This window comes from Molossus molossus, unplaced genomic scaffold (genome assembly GCF_014108415.1).
Source record: "Molossus molossus isolate mMolMol1 unplaced genomic scaffold, mMolMol1.p scaffold_m16_p_19, whole genome shotgun sequence".
In the NCBI taxonomy this organism is placed as follows: Eukaryota; Metazoa; Chordata; class Mammalia; order Chiroptera; family Molossidae; genus Molossus; species Molossus molossus.
The window spans coordinates 48,397,300-48,422,324 of NW_023425354.1; the positions used below are offsets into that span (position 1 = coordinate 48,397,300).

The 25,025-nt window shown below is 45.7% G+C and overlaps 1 protein-coding gene and 1 long non-coding RNA gene across 3 annotated transcripts in view; one reads left to right on the top strand and one right to left on the bottom strand.

Annotated features, from left to right (window-relative positions):
• LOC118635019 overlaps positions 1 to 10,431 on the bottom strand; it is a 25,082-nt gene extending 14,651 nt beyond the window's left edge. Inside the window, exons 1-2 of the long non-coding RNA XR_004960425.1 lie at positions 10,370 to 10,431; positions 8,448 to 8,545 (exon numbers count right to left, since the gene is read on the bottom strand). This is a non-coding gene — a long non-coding RNA (uncharacterized LOC118635019). The remainder of the gene's footprint in view (positions 1 to 8,447; positions 8,546 to 10,369) is intronic.
• Positions 10,027 to 25,025, top strand: part of CHD3 (chromodomain helicase DNA binding protein 3) — a 26,301-nt gene continuing 11,302 nt past the window's right edge. The window contains exons 1-18 of one of the 2 annotated variants that reach the window (XM_036269915.1): positions 10,027 to 10,285; positions 14,736 to 14,848; positions 15,281 to 15,451; positions 15,684 to 15,805; positions 18,382 to 18,665; positions 18,900 to 19,027; positions 19,193 to 19,343; positions 19,527 to 19,720; positions 20,041 to 20,274; positions 20,469 to 20,672; positions 21,199 to 21,410; positions 22,108 to 22,239; positions 22,616 to 22,715; positions 23,110 to 23,301; positions 23,469 to 23,669; positions 24,040 to 24,177; positions 24,456 to 24,577; positions 24,731 to 24,904. In XM_036269915.1, the coding sequence (XP_036125808.1) occupies positions 10,027 to 10,285; positions 14,736 to 14,848; positions 15,281 to 15,451; positions 15,684 to 15,805; positions 18,382 to 18,665; positions 18,900 to 19,027; positions 19,193 to 19,343; positions 19,527 to 19,720; positions 20,041 to 20,274; positions 20,469 to 20,672; positions 21,199 to 21,410; positions 22,108 to 22,239; positions 22,616 to 22,715; positions 23,110 to 23,301; positions 23,469 to 23,669; positions 24,040 to 24,177; positions 24,456 to 24,577; positions 24,731 to 24,904 (3,131 nt within the window). The remainder of the gene's footprint in view (positions 10,286 to 14,735; positions 14,849 to 15,280; positions 15,452 to 15,683; positions 15,806 to 18,381; positions 18,666 to 18,899; positions 19,028 to 19,192; positions 19,344 to 19,526; positions 19,721 to 20,040; positions 20,275 to 20,468; positions 20,673 to 21,198; positions 21,411 to 22,107; positions 22,240 to 22,615; positions 22,716 to 23,109; positions 23,302 to 23,468; positions 23,670 to 24,039; positions 24,178 to 24,455; positions 24,578 to 24,730; positions 24,905 to 25,025) is intronic. The other variant, XM_036269916.1, reaches the window with a different exon arrangement.

The following is a 25,025-nucleotide window of genomic DNA, read 5'->3' on the forward strand; positions in this document are numbered from 1 at the left end:
TCACGCAAATTATAAATGAATCCTTTCTCATTATAAAAATTCAGAATTATTGCTTTGACCAGTTTTGCTTAGTAGTTAGAGCGTCAGGCCCACAGACTGAAGGATCCCAATCAAGAGCATGCACCTGGATTGCAAGTTTGATCCCCAGCCCTGGTTGAGGTTGTGCAGGAGGGAGCCAATCAATGTGTCTCTCTCACATTGATGTTTCTCTCTCTCCCTCCCTTCCACTCTATCTAAAAATCAATAGAAAAATATCCTCGGGTGAGGATTAACAGAAAAAAAATATTCCAAGTTATTAATAAAGCTGAGCATTCCCCTTGTCTATTCTTTCCCCAAAGTAATCAATTTGGTATGTCTATGTCCAAAATTTTTTTTTTCAGTTTTTCCTTTTGTTTATTTTGTTTTCTATGTCCAGAATTTAAAAAAATTTTTTTTTCCTTTATTGATATGAGAGAGAGATGAAGGGAGAGGGAGAAAGAGAGAGAAACATCGATGAGAGAGCTCGGCCGGTGTGGCTTAGTGGTTGAATGTCGACCCATGCACCAAGAGGTTGCTGGTTTGATTCCCGGTCTGGGCACATGCCCAGGTTGTGGGCCTGATCCCCAGTGGGGGGCATGCAGGAGGTGGCCATTGATGTTTCTCTCTCTCTCTTTATTTCTCTCCCTCTCCCTCTAATATCAATAAAGAAAAAAATTAAAGAAAAAAAAAAGAGCCCTGGCCAGTTTGGCTCAGCGGTTAGAGCGTCGGCCTGCGGTCCGGAGAGACCCGGGTTCGGTTCCCACTAGGGGCGCGTACCTCAGTTGCAGTTTGTCTCCGGCCCTGGTCGGTCGTGCGGGTGGTAGCCACTCGATGTGTTCCTTTCACATCGATGTTTCTCTCTCTCTCTCTCTCTCTCTCTCTGTTCCTCTCTCCCCCTCCCACTCTACCTGAACAAAAAATAGAAAAATGTCCCCAGGTGAGGATAAAAAAAAGAAAAGAAAAAGAAACATCAATGAGAGAGAACATTGGCCACCTCCTGCATGTCCCCATTGGGGATCAGGCCCACAACCTGGGCATGTGCCCTGACTAGAAATCGAACTGGGGACCTCTTGGTGCCCAGGTCGACACTCAACTACTAAGCCACACCAAGCTGGGCTATGTCCCGAATTTTAAAAGGCATTTATATACATATAAATATATTTGTAGAAACATAGTATTGTTTTTAGCTTCTTTGAACACAAATGAACTAAATGATATGATATATACAAGTTTACAAAAACAGGTTTACAGTTGTATGTGAAACACAGTTTATTCTTGTATTATTATTAATTAATTATTGTACTATTTTCCATATGAACAACTTACTTTTTTTTCCCCTAGCCTTGTTGAAGCAAGGCCACCAAAAATTTTTGGTTGCTTCCCACACAAAAAAAATGGGAGAGAGAGAACATGAACAACTTACTTTTGCCCCACCCCATATTGCTTCGCAGCTTGCTTTTTTCTATTCAACAACACAGTCAAGAATCCTACTATGAAGATGTGATTTATTTTTCTTAATGGCTATGTAGTTTACTTAGCTGTTCCTTACTGTTGGAGATTTAGGGTGTTTCCAATTTTTTGCTATTACAATGTTGTAATGAATATCTTTGTACAAGTCACATTACACACACAAGTGTGATGACTTTCTCTAGAGTAGATGGTAAGAAGTGGAACTGTTAGAAAACATCTTAAGTTTAAAAGTGTCCTAGATAAAATTAAATTGACCATTGCTAATTTTGTAGTATAGTTACAGGTAATAAGTTATATATGTGACCATCAATTTCACATATTAGTTCCTTTAACTCTAAGAATCCCATAGGCTTAGAAGTTATTTAGTATATAGTAGAAATATAAATTGGAAAATATAAGTTCAAGTCCTGATCTATCTCTAACAACTAAGTTATCTTAGGTAATCCTTTCAACATCTAGGCCCCTACAAAATTAAATATTTCCTAAAATATGGTTCCTTTACCATTGGTAGCATGCAAGATGCTTTTATTTTATTTTTTATCCTCACCCGAGGACATTTTTGCATTTATCCTCAAATAAAGTGGGAGGAAGAGATGGAAAAAGAGAGAGAGAGAAACACTGATGTGGGAGAGAGAGACATCCCACTGGTTGCCACCCACACGACCCTAACCAGGGCTAGGACAAACTGCAACTGAGGTACGTGCCCTTAGTGGGAACTGAACCCGGGTCTCTCTGGTCTGTAGGCCAACGCTCTTAACCGCTAAGCCAAACCAGCCAGGGCAAGATGCTTTTATTTTTATTTTAATAATTATTTGTATTTTAAAACTACAAAGAACATAATTACTCTATCAAATCAAGGATTTGTGAATATTATTTCTTAGTATTATAAAATATACTTTTTAAAAAAATACATTTTTTTCATTTATTGGTTTTTTGAGAGAGAAAGAGAGTTCTATTAGTTGTTCCACTTATTTATGCATTCATTGGCTGCTCCTTGTATGTGCCCTGACCAGGAATTGAACCTACAACCTTGATGTATCAGAACAACGCTCTAACCAACTGAGCTACCCTGCCAAGATAAAGAATATTATTTAAGTGACATTCAACTAAGCTAAATAAAAGTAAACTGACATAAAGAAAAAGAGTATGCATATAATAGTATACAGCTGGTATGTAAATATGGCACATCATGCATATGATATATGAAGAACTAAAGTTTTTGTCTTCATGAAGTCAAGAAGTTGTTAGATTAAAGCAGTAGACTCCAGACTTTTGGATTTCAGTAAAACATTAAATGACCAGTAAAACATTAAACAAAAAAAAATAGACTTGGTGATCAATGAGAGTTGGTGACTTTCTATTGTACTAAAGTAAGAACATCAAGAACAACAAAACCTGCCCTGGCAAGGTAGCTCAGTTAATTGGAGCATCATCTTGATACACCACGGTTTCAGGTTCTATCCCAGGTCAGGGTACATACAACAATCAACCAATGAATGCATAAAAAAGTGGAAAAACAAATCGATGTTTATTCTATCTCCACTTCTCTCATTCTAAAATCAATAAATAAATTAAAAAAAAAAAAAACTTTTTTAAAAGGAACAACAAAACCCAAACTTATACCCATCACCATTATTTAATAAAAAGATATTAAGCCCTGCCCTGGCCGGTTTGGCTCCGCGGTTAGAGCGTCGGCCTGCGGTCCTGAGAGACCCGAGTTCGGTTCCCGCTAAGGACGCGTACCTCGGTTGCAGTTTGTCCCCAGCCCTGGTCGGTTGTGTGGGTGGCAGCCACTCGATGTGTCCCTTTCACATCGATATTTCTCTCTCTCTCTCTCCCACTCTACCTGAACAAAAAATGGAAAAATGTCCTCGGGTGAGGATAAAAAAAAAAAGATATTAAGCCCTGGCAGGTGTGGGGCTCAGTTGGTTGTGCGCTGTCCTGTGCATCAAAAGGTCACCAGTTTGATTCCTGGTCAGGGCACATGCTTGGGTTGCGGGTTTGATCCATAGACAGGGTGTATGGGAGGAAGCTGATCAATGTTTCTATCTCCCTTCCTCTCTCTAAAATCAATAAAACATATTTTTTTAAAAAAAAGGATATTAATAATGTTTTGCAATTATAAAAAAAAGTACATGTACACTGTGTTCAAATTATACAGAAGTATAAAAAGTCATCATCTTTCACTCTGTAAAATCTATCATGGAAATATAATATATTGTTAAATTTATAAGCATTACATATATTTATTACATATAAATATATTACATATTTATTCTGTATAAAAATATATATAAGAAATACATATTCTCAGAACAAAGAACAAACCTTACCACAAAAGGACAGGTGGCAACCTTACCTAGCCATTTTGGGAACCACTGGCTTAGATGACCTTCTACATCTAATTCCATGATATCCTCAGCATTTACATGCTTTCATTATCACCCCTAACCTATATATTTAAAAAGACAATTAGGAATCATTTTTAACATCTCCTTGGATAGAAAATCGTAGATTATTAAGTGCTTTTTCAGTTCTTCTGTCTGCTTTGCTGCATAAGTTCATATCTGTCCTCTATTAATCATTCTCATTCATTTCCTACATCAGGGTTTTACCCTGGGATCCATAGACTTCAGGGTATTCATGACACCACGAAAATCTATGTGATATTTTGCATATTTACTGTTTTTTCTGGGAGAAGGGTTTATAACTTCCTATGATCTAAAAAAAAGTTGGAATCTATTGCTCTGGAAAAGTTTTTTGCTTTATATATTATTAGCTTTGAAGTCCCTTACAATGCTTTTCTCTGGGTGGGGGGCATCTAATTTCTGGTTTGCATTTGACAGCTGCATGCCTCAGTTCCTTGTTCTCACCATGATCATCTTTCAATTAAAAACAAAGAACATTCTCCTCTATCAATCAGTCACATGGTATTTTAAATATTTTCATTTCTTTGTATTTTCTTGAAGTACAAGAAGATAGCAAAAGGCACAGAGTAGGACCCACATCGAAACTGACAAGGAGGGAGACAAGCAGCTAGAGAAGGCAAGACACACAGGTACAAATAAAAGGCCTAAGGACCGACAGACTAGACAGGTAAAATAAGTATAGAGGAACCTAGAAACACAGAGAGACACAAGAATGGAGCAGATAGAGAAGGATGGCAGAAAAACAGACAGGTTGGCCAGAAAATAAAGGAGCTGACTGACAGAGAGGCAGGTAAGATCACCAACAGGAACAGAACAAACAGAAAGGAGTAGAGAGAAGGCAGGCACAGAAAGGAAGAAAACAATAAGGAAAGAAAAAAGACAATGTGGTAATGTTTTATACTACCCAGGGCTTTAGAATTTATAAAGTGCTATCACATACATTATTGGAGGCAGACAGGGAGAATCAAACAGACAGATGGGGTGATGGGGGGATAGAAGCCAATCAGACAGAAGAGAGGGAAGGTGGCCAATCAGAAAGAGAGGCTATAATGGAGCCCAAGACAGATAGTTAAGAGGAAAGATAGAACCAAGAAAAGAGAAGTGAGAGGGAAGGACAGGAGACACAGATATGGAGGCTGAAACCGTTAAATTCAGGAATACAGGCAGTAAAAAAGCAGAAATGAAAGAACAGAGCATTGTATATAAAAGTTTTATCATCTTTCTGAAGGAACCTGGATAGGGGCTGTATCTTTGTTTCTCCCACGGAGTTATAACACCTCCAAGGTGGCATGTGAGAGGAGTCTAAGGGAGGATGAAAAGGGAAAAAAGTTTTGGTAAGAAGCAGTTTTTTAGACTAGGAAGAAGACAGACTTTTTGGACAGGCCTAGGTCAATAGCCAAAGGGTGCTACTGAGTCTAAAAGGATCTAGATTCATGCCCTAGCTGGTATGCTCAATGGTTAGTGTCGGCTAACGGACCAAAGGGTCTCAGGTTCTATTCTAGGTCCAGCCCCAATTGGGTTCGATGTTTTTCTCTCTCTGCCTTCCCTCCCTCCCTCCCTTCCACGCTCTCTAAAAATCAATAGAAAAATATCCTCGGCTGAGTATTAACAAAAAATAAAATAAAAGGCTTTAGTTTAGATCAGTGGTTCTCAACCTTCCTAATGCCGTGACCCTTTAATATAGTTCCTCATGTTGTGGTGACCCCCACCCATAAAATTATTTGCTACTTCACAACTGTAATTTTGCTACTGTTACGAATTGCCATCAGAAATATGAGTTTTCCGATGGTCTTAGGCGACCCCTGTGAAAGGGTCGTTTGACCCCCAAAGGGGTCGCGACCCACAGGTTGAGAACTGCTGCTCTAGATTCCTATACCTTTAAATAATTCATATTAATTTGGGAAAGGCAGAGTGGACCTGTATCTACTCTATGTGCATGTAAGCTCAGCTTACAAACTGTCTGTACTTATTAAATTGTACCCATATTTGTATGGTATTTTTCAGTACTACCAGTGCTTTTCTCAATTAATATATACTTTAGTGATGAATAGACCAGCAGAGGTGGACTATCACCAAGATAAATTATGCAGAGTAGAATAGGAGAGTAGGAGAGAGCAAGCCCTTCCTAAGAGCTCCTCAGGTACTGGTAGTAAAAGCATGCAACTAGCAACCAGTCAATCAAAAAGACAAGTGCCATAAAATAGAATAAAAAAGACAAGAGACAAGTGATGGAAAGCACAAGTAAAGTAGGAAGGAATACTGACAGACTAACAGAGGAAGAAGCATTCAGCAGAACTAGGAGAGAAGTAGGAAGGAGTGCAGCAAAAAGCAAGATGATAGCTCTGGCCGGTTTGGCTCAGTGGTTAGAGCGTAGCCTGCGGTCCAGAGAGACCCGTGTTCGGTTCCCGCTAAGGTCCTGTATCTCAGTTGCGGTTTGTCCCCAGCCCTGGTTGGGTGGTGTGGGTGGCAGCCACTCGATGTGTATCTTTCACATCGATATTTCTCTCTCTCCCTCCCACTTTATCTGAACAAAAAATGAAAAAATGTCTTCGGGTGAGGATAAAAAAAAAAAAGGCAAGAAGATATATATATGTACATGTACATAAAATATATAATTTTTTTTCTAGAATATCCAAGAAATGTAAAATAGTGACCAACTCTGAGGAGAGGAACTAAAGACTGGGGGAGAAAGATAGCAAGAGAGGCTTACTCTTCACAGGACACTTTTAGTACATAAAACATTTTGTACCATGTGTATGTACTATCTATTTAATGGTTGATTAAAAAAATAAGAAAAAGGAAAGCAAGCCGAGATGTGGAGAGCAGAGCCAGCAAAAAGACAGGAAGACCAGGAGAGACTGGGAAAATGGCAATAGACTGAGGCCGGCAGACTATCTGAGAAACCAGAAAGACAGAAAGAAAAAGAGACAAATGAAATGAAGGTAAGCAGTGAGAGAAGGCAAGGTAAGGAATATGGCAAGAAGGCAGATAAGACTTTGGGACAAGGGGTTCACTGAGAGGTTTGGGGTAGAGAGCCTATCACCAATGATGGGATGTTGAGATACAGGAAGCCAAGGGAGAAAAAGCTGATAAGCAGATAGACTAAAAAGATAAAGCATTAAACAGTGGCATAGCAGCAAGCAAGTAGGGTAGACAGGCAAGGAAACAGACATAAAGGGAGGCAAGAAAAAATTATGAACTTAACAGGCGTAAATAAGAGGAGGAACAAGTAGAAGGGTAAGATAAGAGACAAACCAAGACAGGGAACCATGGCAAGGCCTGGAAGGTAGACAAACGAAGGCTAAAAAAGTGATAGAGACAGGCAGTCGGGGAGACAGATGGCTAGAGAGAGAGTGGTGGGCAACCAGCCAGAGAAGCAGACAGACAACCAGGGAGAGAAAGAGGCTGGCAGCCAGTCAGGGAGGAGCAGACCGGCAGGCAGGCAGACAGACACCATAATAGGAGTAAGCAGGTAGAGAGACAGGCGGAAACAAGGATAGAAGAAGAAAATCAAGAAGTCAGTAGGGAGAGAAGAGAACAGGAGAAGGAGGCAGGCAGAAGGGGAGATGGACAAGAGGAAGAATCAGGCAAATTAACAGATCTATGTGCAAAGCACACTTACGAGAATGATGTTTGTACAGGGATGCACAGAGCCACCTTTAGTCACCCACACCTGCAGCTCATGGCACATGTGGCAGGCAGGCAGAAACACTCAGCACAGAGGGAGAGGGCAGAGAGACTGTGGTGCACATAATGTGTAGGGCTGTCAATAGACACATGAGGACACTCTTCCCAGACACACACAGAGGGGCCAGAAAGAGGGGGAGTCAGGCACACATGAGGAACAGACACATGCAGTAAGATCCTGGAAGACAGAAGTAAACAGAAAGAAGACAGGCATGAATAGTTACTTAAAGGTGATACAGCCTGAGAGTCAAAGAAATTAGTGAAATGTAAAGTCTCAGTGAAAAATAAAGACACATACAGAGAAGCCCATATACAGAAAAAAAAAGGAATACCCAGATCTGGGACAAGGAGGAAGAGAGACTGAGCAAGAGGACAGAATACAATCAAATGGAAGAGGGACAGGAGTTAGACTCATACAAGAATGATATGGGAGCAGAGGCAAGAGAATTTCAAAGGCCCGGTTAAGAAAAAGATGGAAATCAATGCTCAATAAAGTATAGAGGTAGGGAAATAACCCAGAAGAGAAATGATTCCACAAATATAGGATAGGAAGCAAGGAAAGGGGCAAAATGAGATAAAAAGAATAAGAGGAAACTAGCATAAGAGAAGGGTGGCAAGAACAAAAAAAGGTAGAACTGAGCAATTCGCCCTTTCTTGGCTAGCATTGCTCAACTGGCAAATTTTATTTTACAACTTTTCTGATCAAGTCTCTGGATGAGAAAGCTACTTTTTGACTCCTTTTCAATCTTCCACTTGATTCCTGGTACCACTTTTAAGATAAACACTGGGTGCAGTTGAAAATCAAGGTCAGAGTCAGATGAAAATGTGAGTGTAATCTCCTACCTCTTTCTTTTTCTCAGTTCCAGTTACTTTTCTCTTTCATGGTACCTCAGTTTCTTCCACTTTATCAGTGTTGGAGATCATGGAGAAAGGGAAATGTACTGAAATAGGAGAAAAAAGAAAATCATTTCACAATCTTCAGAGTTGACTCTTTCCCCTTTATTCTAAAAATCTGTTCTATTTACCCCTCAATTAATTTTCAAAGTCAGATGAATTTTATATTCAAGCAATTGGGGAAGGGAAGGACAAGGTAAAGGAGCAGAGTGAAGATAAAATATACAATTATTAATCACTGAAAAGGCTGAGCAAAGGGGAGAATCAAACATGGACTCCTTTGGAAAAAACTCAATCATTGTATCTATTCATATCTTTCCCCCAAAGTCACTAGGGTGTCTACCACTTTTTTAAAGAAAAAAAAAATTCAGTATCACTTCTCACTTAAAAGATACATACACAATTAAATGCGTTTTGACTTCAATGAGGTATGCAGAAACAGAGTTATATATAAACATATATTTCATCTTTTTCCTTTTCAATGCCTGAAGGGGAAAAAAAACCCTTCACATCAAACCACTCCCTTCTGAAGTATTCAGAAAAAAAAAAAAGCGCTTTTCTTTAGAGAAGGGAGGTGGGGAGGAAGAGACTAGTAAAGAAAAGAAAAAATTAAATGTAGTTGGACTAGTATCTAACTAGTTAACCTTTAACAATTTATGCTGATGTCAGACTGAGCATGAGTACTGATTAATGCCCCCCCTCAAATATTTTTTATAAGGGGGAGTTAGTCACAGCAGCCATTTTTGTTTTATGCAGAAATCCTTCATGCCCCCCCCACGCACACACTCACACACACTCAGTACACAAGGAAAATATCTCTATTAATCTGTGCACTAATCAGTTATGAAAAAAGGGAGAAATTTGTGGGTTTCTGGGTAGAGGCTTGGAGATAGGGGTGTAACAGGGAGGAGAATGGGGTAGGGGGTGAAAAATGAAATAATAAGCCAGCCATTTTGTTTTAAAAGGGGATTTTCCCCCCTCTCCCTTTCTTCATGGAGGGGGTGGCGGTGCTGGAGGGGGGGTTGTTTTAAAAATAATTTCAAGGCGGCCATCTTAGTGCCTCAGCTCTGAGAAATATTTCTGAGCGCCCCCCTCAGAATTTAAATATATTTAAAGTAACGGAGAGGGGGGTAGAGAGAAGTCAAAAACTTTTATATATATATATATATATATACATATACACATACACACACACACACACATATATATATATATATATATATATTTTAATCTCCCCTTTCTTGTTCTCTTGGAAGGAGAGAAAGAAAAAAAGTCTCTCCTCAATTTATTCCAAGAAAAATTTTAGGGGTGGTTTGGCCCCCCTCCTCAGACAGCGGCCCCGAGGGTGGGGGTTTTGGAGGGGGGTGGCCCGGGGGTTTGGGGGGCTGGGGGAGGCTGTGAGGAGGAGGACGCCGCCGCCGAGGAGGAGGAGGAGGAGGAGGAGGAGGAGGAGGAGGTGGTGGTGGTAGCGGTGGGGGAGGCGGGCGGGCGGTGGGTGGGGGGGTGGTGGGGGGGCCAGAGCCACAGGATGGCTTCCCCTCTGAGGGACGAGGAGGAGGAGGAGGAGGAGATGGTGGTGTCGGAGGAGGAAGAAGAGGAGGAAGATGAGGGCGACGAAGAGGAGGAGGAGGTGGAGGCGGCCGACGATGACTATGAGGACGACGACGAGGGAATACTCGGGCGCGGGCCGGGCCACGACCGGAGCCGCGACCGCGACCGCCACAGCCCCCCCGACTGCCACCTCTTCCCGCCGCCGCCGCCGCCCCCGCCGCCGCCCCCGCCACCAGGTAAGCGGCCGCCCTGACTCACCCCCACCCCAGCCCGAGTGGGAGCTGCCGGCGCGCGGGGCCGGGTGGGGGCGAGGCACCCACCGCGGGGCCGAACCAAGGCGAATCCGGGGTGCGGAACGCCGTCTCGGGCCCGTCGCCCCGCGGCGGTCCCAGCGGTCCGGGCCGCCGCCGCGGGGCCAGGCCTCCTCCCCTCCCCCGCCGCACCCCTCCCCCGCCGCCGCCGCCGCCACCACCGCCGCCGCCGCCGCTGCCGCCCGGGCTGGAGAGCGCTGGGCGCGAGCTGCGCGCGCGGACCGGGCCACTCGGTCGCAGCTTTCAGGGGAGGAGGAGGAGGAGATATATTTTTTTTATCCTCGGCGGGGAGGGGGTAGGCAGGAAACGGCCGAGGCGAAGCCAGGGCCCCCTCCCTGGCCGAGCGAGGGACCACGGAGACCCTGGCGGCCGGACGGCGTCGTGGGGGAGGGGCGCGTGGGGGAGGGGCGGCCGCGCGGGCACCCCTCGGGCTCCGACCCGGGTGAGGTTGGACTGAGGTACAGTGGGTTTTCTGCGTGTGGAGCGGACCGCGACTTTAACCCTCACCCCTCAGGAGTCGGGAAGGAGGCGCGGGGGGGCGGTGTCCATCGGACTCCCACCTCGGGGACTTCAGTGCCCGCCAACTCTGGGCGTGCGGTGGGGGAGGGGTCGTGTGAATGTTTGTGGGCGGCTGAGGACTAGGGGCAGGTGGTGGCCACACTCCACGCCGACCACTTCCTGGAATCGCTTGCTCTTACCCCGGTTCCCCACAGCTCGTCATAGGGAGAGCAGGCACTTAGAATAGGGGAGCGAGAGGCGAGGGTCTGGGAAACCAGATGCCCCCAATTCCACCTCCTTTATCTCTCCTTTGCTCTGGGCTCATTGTGTCAAGTGGCATCCCCCCCCCCCCCCCCGTGACCCTGTCAGTCTGAGGTGGCCCAGCTGCTTAGCTGTGACTCTCACGTGGCTGCCATTCACTGTCACTCTCGCTGAAACCACCCACACCCTGACCACGTTGGGGGGCTGAACTGCCCACCCAGCTGTTCTGCTGCTTGACCATCACTCAACACCCTTCCCCCGATGATGACAAGTCACCAGCACTCTCTGGGCAGTTTCTCCAGTTGTGGAGGAGAGACCGCCGCCTTGCACCGGGGGCCCAGTAATGGCCCCACTCAGACCATCCTAGTGGAATTATTTCTAGTCTTCAGGGTAGGTGAGCAGCTTTAGTGTGTTCACCCTCTCTGCTTGGGTAATGGAAAGGGATATCCATACCCCCAAGCCTCTGGGTACCATGCAGCACAAATGCACCAAACTTCAAAACGTCATGTTCTTTGTAAAACTGTCATATTGATCTGTGTGGCTTATGTCGCAAACGTTCTTTGAGGAAGTGTGGGGTTCTTTATTAGGAGGGCAGGAGGATGCATGTCTGATGGAAATAGGATAAAGCCCCCTGCACTACCCCCAGGCTTCTCTAAAAAAGGGAAAAGTTTTTAGAAAGTTATCCCTGTGAGCCCATTGATTTGCAGGAGGGAAACGAAATAAAGAATGGTGGGGAGGGAGGGTGCCAGGAAAACAGCCCGAAGGGCTAAAAAGAGGGAAAGAAAGGATGTCGGGTTATGTTAAGGGATTGGCAGCTGTCACCTATTTGCATTTCGAACTTGGAATGTGGTATTTGGGTGTTTTTGATCCCACGTTTAGGTATGTGAGAAAGGAGCATGAAAGAATCTGAGGTTGAGATGGGTCTTTGTGTCAATACTCCCTCCCCTTTTTCTCTTTGCTTTCTGAATAGACCAGAAGAAATTTCAAATGTTTTTTAAATTCTTTATTTGAAATGAAAACCCACCTCCTGTGTTTCTCAAGGCAATTTTATCTCCCTTTCAGGCCTCCAAGTCAAATGAGTGACCCAGATACACCCCCTTAGATGACCTTCTGGGTAAAACTTTGGGAAAATATTTTTAGTCTGCTCATTATAACCCTTCTTTAAGGAAATTTGCTCAGGCTGCCTTCCTTCATCTTTTCTAAAATATGAATTTGTGCATATTAGAGGTTTCTATTATTTTTCATTCTGACTGCTTTGATTCTCACCATTTTGTTTTACATTCTTACCAAGACCAATTTTATCCCTTCCCCCATCTCCAGTCTCCTTACATTGTTAAACGTTTAAAATAATAGCACTCGTATTGATGGGGGAAGGGAGCAGGAAGCCCAAAACTCATTTCTTCTCCCTCCCCCTTCTGGCAAGTCTAGAGAAATAATATAACATAATATATAGATGTGATGCCTTGGGGGTGGGGGTGGGGGTGGGGAATGATTGTGGGTGGTGCGGAAAATTCTGGTAGTTTCTTTGCAAAGGTCTGAAGATACAAACCCACCCCCTCCATGCAATACGCATGTGCAGCAGACCTATTATGGTGGTTCGTTGTGGGGGAGGGAGGGGAATTTGAGAAAAAAATAAATATATGTGTGAGAGATTGATGGTGAGATTAGAAGAAGAGAGGGGAGGGCGGGTGAGAGGCGAGGCTTGCTGGGAGACTCCTCCTGCTTTCTCTGGCTGCCAGGCTCCGCCCTTAGCTCCTCGCCTGCCCTCCTCCTTCTCCCGCGGTCTGAGCTGGGGATGTGGGAGAGCCTGGGCTCCAGGCCAGCATTGAGTGGCTGGTGAGACAGAGGTTGGGATTTAGATTTCCCTTATTGCCCTCCCTTTCCTTTCCTTAGCCTCTGCCCACCACCGTCGTCTTCCCAAGTTCGGAAACCTGCTGGGGTGGGGATTGGATTTAACTGGCTTCAGATCCCAGAGCTTGTGCCCCACCCCAAGCTGGTGGTGACCCAGGCAGTTTCCCTGATCCTTAGCCAGTTGGCCTGCTCTTGTCACTCTCTCGGCAGCCCTGTTTCCATGTTCATATTAATCTAAGTCCCTGGGGTTAGAGAGAGCTGGCTGCTGAGGCATGGTGTCTTACTGACTTCGTATTTCCTATTACAGTTTTCATTCTGCTTTCTGCAGGCACCCCCCGCCCCCATTCCTAGAGTGTCTTTCTGCAGGAGAGGACACAGGATGCAGGAGTTATGAGTAGCATTGAAGGGGTTCTGAGGCAATGGAAACTGAGACCTCCAGTGTTAATTGTGGCTAATTTTCCCTTGGCTGTTGTGGGAGGAAGGATTGTGTGTTCTAGAGCAAGGGGCTGGGCCAAGCCCAGGCTTTCCCCTCCTGCATAGCCACCTCTGCCTGAGCAAGACAGGTCTGGCTGGTTAGTCTAGTGCTTGCTGTGGGAGGGAAGCCAATCAGGGCTCCATGCCTGTGTGGCATCAGTGTCTTTCTCTGCATGGAATAACTCTCTGTCTCTAAGCCTCCATAAACTGGAAGGGGTCATGGAGAATGGGGCAGGGAGGACATCAAGAACCAACCCCAGTCTCTCTGACAGACGTTTGGAGAGACAGTTAGGGACCTAGCTCTGCTGAAAGCAGGTATAGGCTGTCCTCAATTTGTGCTCATGAGTATGAGTATATGCTTATGCATTTGGGAATACATATGCAGGGTGTGCCTGTGTCTGTATCTTTGTCTCAGTCTACCATACTGCTTATTTATGAATGGTCAGGATGTTTGGAACTAAATTTGGAAATGAAGGGTGAGACCAAGGGACAAAGGATAGGGCCTCAAAGTTCTCAAAGGGAGCAGGGATATAGAAATAGATGTGAAGGCAGATTCTAGGCTACTTGAAAGGAGGAAGAATTTTTAGGTAATTGTGGAGACTTTCTTCTATAGGGTTAGGGTGTGATGAAGGAACCAGACATGATCCTGTGAACCAGAAGTGAAAGTAACCAGCCAATAATTTCTTTTCTTCTGGGCTGTGTTGGGGTGACAGGAGGCTGGGTGATCATCTGCAGAAATATAGAGGCCTCCCTCATTACAAAAAGGATGTCAGGGCCCCAGAGTGTTGGTGTAAGGACCCAGGTGTCCACCTTTGGCTCTCCCTTCTCAGCATCTGGCTTAGGGAGCTGCCAGCTTGTGTCTCCCCACTCCAAGTGCTGGGGTCAGGCCAGGCCAGCAGCTGGGCATGGCTTCCCCAGTTCCTGGGCAGGATGCCAGCTGGCTAAGTGAAGTTTGGGAAGGCAGGAGGAACCCTGGCGGCGACTGAAAGGATCTGCCACAGTCAGAGCCCATGACCTAGAGCCTGGTCCCTTGTTAGTAAGAGAGGAGAGAAGGGAGTGGTTTGGCTGCTCTTCCCTTCTGACCCTTGACCTCCCATTCAGAACCAGAGCATCACAGAGTATTTGAAAGACTCAGTATCCAGTGAAGGGCGTCAGGATTTGGAGGAGTTAATACCAGAGTTCCTAGAGAGTGGGAAGTAGGAACCGAGGGAGTAAGGAAGGAGTGAGGTTGAGGGGCTGCATAGACTGGGAACCTAGAAGCTTAGGTTTTCTGGTGTTCTCTGCTCTATAGATAAGGATGACATTCGGCTGCTGCCTTCAGCATTGGGTGTGAAGAAGAGAAAACGAGGACCCAAGAAGCAGAAGGAGAACAAGCCAGGAAAGCCCCGAAAACGCAAGAAGCTTGTAAGTGTTTAAAGACTCCTGTCTCTAAATGGACCTAAATGGTTTCTGGTTCTGACTTCCTGTCACTTACCTCTTGCTGGCCTGTACCTCATGTATCTAGGACCCAAATATCACTCACCACAACCTAATGAAGAGCCCAGTTTTCTATGTGATTTGCCTCAGCAGCAGAGAGAAGCAGTTGAAAGCACAGGCTCTGGAGGTGGACTGCATGAATTTGGAGCCCAGCAGTTCCCTGTCTTCCTTGGCAATTTATTTATCTTTCTGTGCCTCAGTTTCTTCATCTGCAAAAAGAAAATCATGGATAAAAATAGATTAGTTGTTATCTCATAGGACTGTTGTGAAGATTATAAGAGATAATATGTGTTATGTAGTAAGAACAGTTCCTGGCACATGGTAGGCTGAAGAAATGTTATTTTTATTTCTCTCCCTTAGGACAGTGAAGAGGAATTTGGCTCTGAGCGAGATGAGTACCGGGAGAAGTCAGAGAGTGGAGGCAGTGAATATGGAACTGGACCAGGTCGGAAGCGGAGACGAAAGCACCGAGAAAAAAAGGAGAAGAAGACAAAGCGGAGGAAAAAAGGGGAGGGAGATGGAGGGCAAAAGGTGAGTAGAATTAGGGAGTAAGGTGGAGAAATCAGTATTAAAAATAGGCGTGAGGAGGAAGAACCCTAAGAGGGGCTGGTTGCTAAGTGGGAGGGTGAGTATTGGGTTGGAGAACAGAACATGGAGCAGAAAGTCTAGGGAAACTGGTAGGTAGGTAGAGGAGCCATGTTGGGGTCTTAGTACAGGGCCCAGAGAAGCACTCACCTCACTAAAGCCTGATCTCTCCCTGCAGGTAGAACAGAAGTCATCAGCAACTCTACTTCTGACGTGGGGCCTGGAGGATGTGGAGCATGTGTTCTCTGAGGAGGATTACCACACACTTACCAACTACAAAGCCTTTAGCCAGTTCATGAGGTGCGGTGGGACTGGAGAGTCCTCGTGAACAGATGCTTTTTATTTTGGAGAGGCTTTGGCCCCTCTGGAATCTGATGAAACCTAAGAAACTGATCTCCAGAGAAATTCACAGCACATACACACAAACTTCTATATGTAATTTTGGGGAATTCCTAGACTTTTAAGGTTCTAAGGACCCCAGTCAGGAACCCTTTGGGGTCTGGGTAGAGGTTGTCATAATTCCAGCACTAGGTTAGAAACGCTCTAGTGACAAAACATAGGACTGATAATCCTTCTTGCTCCAAGAGTTCCAGTTTCTCCTGCATGACTTCTTTCTAGACTGCAGCTGAGAGATAGCATCAGCATTCCTCAATTTTCTTTGCTCAGTTATCAAGTTCTCTGTCCCTACTTTAGGCCCAGGTAATAATGGAGGATGCATTGCTAGTAGCAGCACCTGACCTTTCATGGCTCCCAAGGAAAGTAGAGAACAGCAGGGATACCTTTTAGGGAGCAGGCACTTTAACATAGCAGTTAAATGCTCAGGACCTGAGGTTCAGATCCTGGTATCATCTTGGGCAAGTTCTTCTTTAATCTTCGGTTTCACATCTGTAAAATAGGGATATCGTAGTATGTACCTCATAGGGGTCTTATGGGAATTTAATGGGGTAATGAATGGAAAGCCCAGTATAGTCATTGCCTGGTTCCTAGGGAGTGTTCAGTACCTGGTAGCTATCATTAGTACTATTGTCTCACCATAGTCACCTTTGACTCCACAAGAGCCTAACACCCCACTGCAAAGCATAATAGCATGGCCCATCAGACTCCGCCTGATGGGATCCTTCATCAGGGCTCATGGAACTTGTTAGAAAATGCAGAGAATCAGCCGTGGCCAGTTTGGCTCAGTGGTTAGAGCGTTGGCCTGCAGTTCGGAGAGACCCAGGTTCGGTTCCCGCTAAGGGCACAGTTCGGTTCCCGCTAAGGGCACGTACCTCAGTTGCAGTTTTTCCCCGGCCCTGGTTGGGTCGTGTGGGTGGCAACACTTGATGTGTCCCTTTCACGTCGATGTTTCTCTCTCTCTCTCTCCCTCCCACTCTATCTGAACAAAATATCGAAAAATGTCCTCGGGTGAGGATTAAAAAAAAAGAAAATGCAGAGAATTATAGCAACTCAGTATTATTGTGAGGATGAAATAAGATGTATGTGAAAGTATTTTATGAACTGTAAAGTAGTATTCAAAAGTAAAGCATTTTTGCCCTGGCTGGTTTGGCTCAGCGGTTACAGTGTCGGCCTGCGGTCCAGAGAAATCCGGGTTTGGTTCCTGCTAAGGGCATGTACTTAGGTTACAGTTTGTCCCCGGCCCTGGTAGGGTCATGCAGGTGGCAGCCACTCGATGTGTCCCTTTCATGTCGATGTTTCTCTTTCTCTTCCTCTCTCTCCCTCCTGCTCTATCTGAATAAAAAATGGAAAAATGTCCTCGGGTGAGGATAAAAAAACAAAAACAAACAAAAGTAAAGCATTTTTATTGATGTCATTTTTGCCTTATCCTTTTTATCTTCTGTGCATTTAAATTTTATTTTGCTTTTTCTATTTCTTTTCTGAAATACTTTTTCTGTTTTTTGTTTTTTTTTATCCTCACCCGAGGACATTTTTCCATTTTTTGTTCAGGTAGAGTGGGAGGAAGAGAGAGGAACAGAAAGAGAGAGAGAGAAACATCGATGTGAAAGGAACACATCGAGTGGCTGCCACCCACACAACCGACCAGGGCCGGGGACAAACTGCAACCGAGGTACGCGCCCCTAGCGGGAACCGAACCTGGGTCTCTCAGGACCGCAGGCCGACGCTCTAACCACTGAACCAAACCAACCAGGGCCCTTTTCTGTTTTTTAACCATTTTTTTCCCTTTTTTAAACTTTTTACTTATTTTCAAATTGATGTTATTTAGTGTCATTTTTTCTTAATCCTTACCCGAGGATATTTTTTTCATTGACTTTTAGAGAGAGTGGAAGGGAAGAAGGCAGGGGAGAGAGAGAGAGAAACATCAATGTGAGAAACACATTTATTAGCCGTCTGCATGCACTCCAGCCAGGGCTAGGGATTGAACCTGCAACCCAGGTACATGCCCTTGACCAGGAATCAAACCCATGATCCTTTGATCTGTGGGCCAAAGTTCTAACCACTGAGCACACCGGCCAGGGCAACATTATTCTTTTTTTCAATCCTCACCTGAGGACATTAAAAAATTTTTTTTTGTGTTCAGATAGAGTGGGAGGGAGGGAGAGGAAGAGAGAGAGAGAGAAACATCGACGTGAAAGGGGCACATCGACTGGCCACCACCCTCACGACCCAACCAGGACCGGGGACAAACTGCAACCGAGGCACATGCCCTTAGCAGGAACTAAACCCGGGTCTCTCTGGACTGCAGGCCAACACTCTAACCGCTAAGCCAAAATGGCCAGGGCGGCAACATTATTCTTAAAGGACATACTTTCATCACTCAGGAATCCTAGCTTTTAGATAGACTTAATTGATAAAAGGAAATGGCAGTATCCCCAGAAAAATCTGTGAAGGGTCTGAGTCTTCTGCTTCTATATTTACAGGCCCCTAATTGCTAAGAAGAATCCTAAGATCCCAATGTCTAAGATGATGACCATCCTTGGGGCCAAGTGGAGAGAGTTCAGTGCCAATAACCCCTTCAAGGGGTCGGCAGCAGCTGTGGCAGCAGCAGCGGCTGCAGCAGCCGCAGCTGTAGCTGAGCAGGTGTCAGCTGCTGTCTCATCGGCCACCCCCATACCACCTTCTGGATCCCCTGCCCTTCCACTCCCACCTGCTGCTGATATCCAGCCCCCACCCATCCGAAGAGCCAAAACCAAAGAGGGCAAAGGTGAGAAACCCTCTTTGAACAACTGTCACCCTACCCTCCAAACTGCATGTTCTCAAATTATAATGTAGAACTCTTGTCTTCTCAGTCCTGATTGTTGCAGGGAAATGTTTTCCAGGAAGGGGTCTCAGTAAAACCGTAACCCACCCACAGAGAGGAGTCCCAAGGCCTCTGTGACCTCCATCCCAGGATGTCATGATCTCTGCCTTTTCTCCCTCATTGCCACTCCTCATTTAGGTCCAGGCCATAAGAGACGGAGTAAGAGCCCCCGAGTGCCTGATGGACGCAAGAAGCTTCGTGGAAAGAAGATGGCCCCACTCAAAATCAAACTAGGGCTTCTGGGTGGCAAGAGGAAGAAAGGCTCAGTGAGTAGCCCTTCCCTGTTCACTATACATCTGGGTTTGGCAGGGCATCAAGGGCTGGGGGTGTCCAGACACAAGGGTCTATGAGGGAAGGTAGAGCAGGAGCCAGAGGCCTGGGGAGGGGAGTGGAATCAAGTCAAACTCTGACAGCCATTGGGCTATGGGCAGTATGTTTTTCAGAGTGACGAGGGCCCCGAACCAGAGGCCGAGGAGTCAGACCTGGACAGTGGCAGTGTCCACAGTGCCTCAGGACGGCCTGATGGCCCTGTCCGCACCAAGAAACTAAAGAGAGGCCGGCCAGGAAGGAAGAAGAAGAAGGGTAAGGGGTGTTAGCTGTGTGTGATCCTGTCAATTTGCTTTCCTTTCATACCTTTGTTGTCTTTCTTATTTTCAATTTTGACTTCTTTATTCAACCCTTCTCTCTCTCTCTCTTTCTCTCTCTTTCATCCCCCAATCCATTTCTTCCTCTCTGTTCCTCTGCCTCCACTGGGGTATATGACAGTCCTGGGCTGTCCTGCAGTGGCCGGGGAGGAGGAGGTTGATGGCTACGAGACGGATCACCAGGATTACTGTGAGGTGTGCCAGCAGGGTGGGGAAATTATTCTGTGCGACACCTGCCCTCGTGCCTACCACCTCGTCTGCCTTGATCCTGAGCTTGACCGGGCTCCCGAGGGCAAATGGAGCTGCCCCCACTGTGTGAGTACCTGGTGCCAGCATCTTATGGCCCTCGGACCCACCCATCTATTTCTTCCTTGGTTTCAGTTGTCCTCTTTCTATGCCCAGATGCCTAGACTTCTCACAAATAGATGTTTAAGTGACCAGGATTTTTTTTCTCCCCACCCCTTTGCACCCCCTGCCCAGTCAACATTTTTAGAAACTGAGGTGTCCTGTTTCTTTGTTCCCACCAATTTTCCAAGTACTTCTAGGATTTAGATATACTGTCTTTGCCTCTTACCTTCCAATCACTCCTATTTCCTTTCTTCTCTCTGTCTCTGTGTCTGTCCTTGGCCTCCCAGGAAAAGGAAGGAGTACAGTGGGAGGCCAAGGAGGAGGAGGAAGAATATGAAGAGGAGGGAGAAGAAGAAGGGGAGAAGGAAGAAGAAGACGATCACATGGAATACTGCCGTGTGTGCAAGGATGGTGGGGAGCTCTTGTGCTGTGACGCTTGCATCTCCTCCTACCACATTCATTGTCTAAACCCACCCCTGCCTGACATCCCCAACGGTGAATGGCTGTGTCCTCGATGCACAGTGAGTGTACCCATCTCTCAGTGTTGACTATCAACCCCAACTCCTTCCCCATCTCCAGGTCCCAAATGTTAAGCTCTTTTCCTGCTCTCCCCAACACTTAGCTTTTGATTCCCTTGTGAGACCCCTCTCCTTCTACTCTAATGATGGACTCTTTCTACCTTTTTCTTTCTTCCTTGTGTGTGTCCACCCTGAAGTGCCCTGTGCTGAAAGGCCGTGTGCAAAAGATCCTGCATTGGCGGTGGGGGGAACCACCCGTGTCAATGCCAGCCCCTCAACAGGCAGATGGAAATCCAGATGCCCCACCTCCTCGTCCTCTTCAAGGCAGATCAGAGCGAGAGTTCTTTGTCAAGTGGGTAGGACTATCCTACTGGCACTGCTCCTGGGCCAAGGAGCTTCAGGTACAAGGGCCTTTCCTTTCCCCCTGTCCTATGACCTCATTTGCTGCCTTTCTCACTCTTTCTCACCCTTCTGTTTTCTGTTCTTCCATCAATACAGACTTTGCTTTCCCTCACTTCAGGCCTCAGGCCCTCATAATGTACCTACTTCCTTAGTTTGCATATGTGGTACTCTTGGTCTCTAGTCCTTTCTTTCAGTTTTTGATAGATTTATTCCCTTAGATAAATAGTCTTCCTTAATTCCATCTCTTTCCTTATCTGTCTTTAACCATGTTTTGCCTATACTCTCAATCTTAATAAACCTATTTCCTGCCTCTTTTTGCTTATTATATCCCCACATAAATCCTGACTCTGTTCTGTCTGTTTAATTGTATTCTCCTGCTTTGGCTTTAATGTATTATGTGTCTCATCCCACCTCTTTCATAGCTCCCTTTTCCATGCCCCTTCCCCTGGTGGCTTCTTCCTGCTTCCCTTTATTCTCTGTGGATGGTGGAATTATCTCCTTCCCCCTTTCTTTGTGCCCCATCAGCTGGAAATCTTCCACTTGGTAATGTACCGAAACTACCAACGGAAGAATGACATGGATGAGCCCCCACCCCTGGACTATGGCTCTGGTGAGGATGATGGGAAGAGTGACAAGCGCAAGGTGAAAGATCCACACTATGCTGAGATGGAGGAGAAGTACTATCGTTTTGGCATCAAGCCAGAGTGGATGACCGTTCACCGTATCATCAACCACAGGTGAATTCTTGGTCCATGGGAGGGCCTTGGTCCTTGAGTATGCTGTTCTTCTTGTTGAAGTTATGGCTACATGTTAGTATTTATTAGTTAACCAAATGATTAATCTATCTGAATAACTCTTGCTGCAGCCCTAACCCTTCTAGCCTTGTTTCCTCTATAGGGAAGAGAGAAAACAGGAGGAAAGTCCATCATAGCCCTGACATTTTTGCTATTATTTCCTTTAATCCCTAATAGCATCAGAAATGACATGTGAGTCTGAGTATCAGGGCATGAAAGCAAAACAAAAAAACATGATTCATTCAGACCAGTGTTTCTAGTATTTCTTTCTTTGTAGTACTTATTACTGCCTAATGTTACGGTATATATTTATTTTCCTATTTTATTGTTGCCTTCTCCAGTAGAATGTGAGCTCCATGAGAATAGGGTCATTTGTCTATTCTGTTCACTCCTGAATCAATAGTGCCTGGCATATAATAGATGCTTTGTAAATACTAATTGAATGAACAAATGATGTTGAAGCCATGATTTTTAGGAAGCTATCCTGAAAACATTAAGGTAGCATTTCAGCTATTCTGAACCCCCTTCTAGTGGCCAAGAAGGGATTAGGTGACAAATTATGCATGTTTGCTGATAATTGTGTTTATTATGACTTTTTGCTACTTGTGATCCATATTATTTTTCTCCTCCTGTTCCACAGTATGGATAAAAAGGGGAATTACCACTATCTAGTAAAATGGAGGGACTTGCCATATGACCAGTCCACATGGGAGGAAGATGAAATGAATATCCCTGAATATGAAGACCATAAGCAAAGCTACTGGAGACACCGGTGAGGGAGCCATGTCATGTGTTAGAGGGAGCCTGAGGATAGGGGCATGAAAGCTAAACCTTTAGCATAAAATGAGGTACAGTAGGGGCAGACCCATTCTAGAATTTAGGACATTGGGAACCTGGCCTAGGTTATTTGGGGTGGGATTGGTGAAGAGGCAGGAGTAAGTTTTAGCCTGAATAATGGAAAAGAGGATTGTCGGGAGTAAGGAAGGTTACCTGTAGAGGTAAAATCCAAGGGTGAGGGTGAAAAGCTTGGGAGAAAGGAAATGGGAGAAAATGTAGGTTATGGGAAGTGGGAGATAGAGCTGGAATGGGTTCAGAAGAGAGAGGGGTTCCAAGGACCAGGCCTCACTCAAGACCCACTCTTTTCCCAGAGAATTAATTATGGGGGAGGACCCCGCCCAGCCCCGAAAGTATAAGAAGAAAAAGAAGGATCTGCAGGGCGATGGGCCTCCCAATTCTCCTACTAACGATGTAAGTGCTCTCACTTGGCCTTTCTCCCATTTCTGGAACCATGGTGATTGACTGTTTTCCAGGGGGCTACTGACAGAATTTCCGAGTTTCAACAACCTCTTTGAATAGTAGCTCTTCCTTCAGAATTCAGTCTTACCCTAGTAGGGGCTAGGAGAGAGCCATTAGAAACAGCAGCACATAGGACCCTTTCACCAATTTCCTTCCCCACAGTGTTGCTGGGTGTTGTTTTAAGGAATGAGGGGGAGGGACTAAAAACTAGAACTTCCATGAGCTCAGGCTATCGTAGAGGGAATTGTAACCCAACTTGGTATCAATGCCAGGGAGGAGGAGGGAGGAGACCAAAACCAGAACAGCTGACAGTTCCCTTGAGCTTTTTGACTTCTTGACTCTACAGCCTACAGTGAAATATGAGACTCAGCCACGGTTTATCACAGCCACTGGAGGCACACTGCACATGTATCAGCTGGAAGGGTTGAATTGGCTACGCTTCTCTTGGGCCCAGGGCACTGACACCATTCTGGCTGATGAGATGGGGCTGGGCAAGACCATACAAACCATCGTCTTCCTCTACTCACTCTATAAGGAGGTGCTGGATTCTAGGGACTCTGATGGGGATAGCGAGGCTGAAGCCTAGCCTGGACTGGGGAATGTGGGAGTGAAGGATGAGGGCAGAGGATGGGGGCATGGGTATGGCAGGCAGAGGACTGGGGTATACAATCTAGACTAATGATTTCCTCTACCCTCTACTCCCAGGGCCACACAAAGGGTCCCTTCCTGGTGAGTGCCCCACTCTCTACCATCATTAACTGGGAGAGGGAGTTCCAGATGTGGGCACCCAAATTCTATGTGGTGACATATACGGGTGACAAGGACAGTCGGGCCATCATTCGTGAAAATGAGTTTTCATTTGAAGACAATGCCATCAAAGGTGGCAAGAAAGCTTTTAAGATGAAGGTAAGCTTCTCTGCCTCATATCCTCTAAGACCCTCAAAGCTGTCATTTCTTTGCTCAAACCAAGATTTCACTTCCTTTATTCCTCACTTAGCTTTCTTCCTCCTTTACCCACCCTCGCCCCTCTGCATTCCAAGCCTGGAGATGTAATAGGTACTCCCGGAGGTATACATGAATTTGTCCATACTGGACATGTGGTGAAAGTTTGGGGGCCATGTTTAGTAAATCTGCATGGAGTCAAAGTTGGAGAACAGGATAACTGACTCCCTTTGGGAGTCATGATCAGGACAGGGTGTCTTGGTAAAGAATGGAGGTGGAAGTCTAGGTGCTTGAGTGTTGGGTGGCAGCTGAATGGACAATATTGTATTGGCAGAGGGAGGCACAAGTGAAGTTCCATGTTCTCCTGACATCGTATGAGCTGATCACCATTGATCAGGCAGCACTTGGCTCCATCCGCTGGGCCTGCCTCGTGGTGGATGAGGCCCATCGGCTCAAAAACAACCAGTCCAAGGTGAGTGAGGAACTCAGATCTCAGAAACTTGAGGCTGTGGGCTCCTTCTTGCCTTAGTCCTCAAATACTAAGTTCCAGGGACTTTTCTGCAATCCAGAAGGCAAGATGCCTGGGCCCTCTGGGGAGAAGTCCAGATTGGAAGAGGGTGAAGACTAGAGATTTGGGGCCTCTGATCCTGAAAGAAATGGAAGCTGGAGGCAGGAAAATGTTGATACGGTGGGCCAGCTACTTGCATCTGATGGGCCCTTTCTCCTGTCTTTCCTTGCCCTGTTTTCTAGTTTTTCAGGGTCCTCAATGGCTACAAGATAGATCATAAGTTACTGCTAACAGGGACTCCATTGCAAAATAATCTGGAGGAGCTTTTCCATCTGCTGAACTTCCTCACCCCAGAAAGATTTAAGTAAGTAGCTCCATTAGAGCAGTCTGCAGAAATGAGAGGTGGAGAGGCTAAGACAAGTTGGTGGAGGATTCCTCTGAAGTGAAGAATAGAGCCTGAGGTCAGAGGCAAAGAACCTCACAGTTGTTTATTTTCTTTTCTCCTCCTGGCTACTAGCAACCTGGAGGGCTTTCTGGAGGAGTTTGCAGACATATCCAAAGAAGACCAGATTAAAAAACTGCATGATTTGCTGGGACCGCATATGCTGCGGAGGCTCAAGGCTGATGTCTTTAAGAACATGCCAGCCAAGACAGAGCTCATCGTTAGAGTGGAACTGAGTCCCATGCAGAAGTGAGATGCAAGGCGGGTTACCTGGACTAGGGATTGGGGATTTGTTGGCTGCTTTCCAAAAGTTGGTGATCAAGTGCAACATCATAATCACTTCCTTTATTATATCTCTTTTATACCCCAT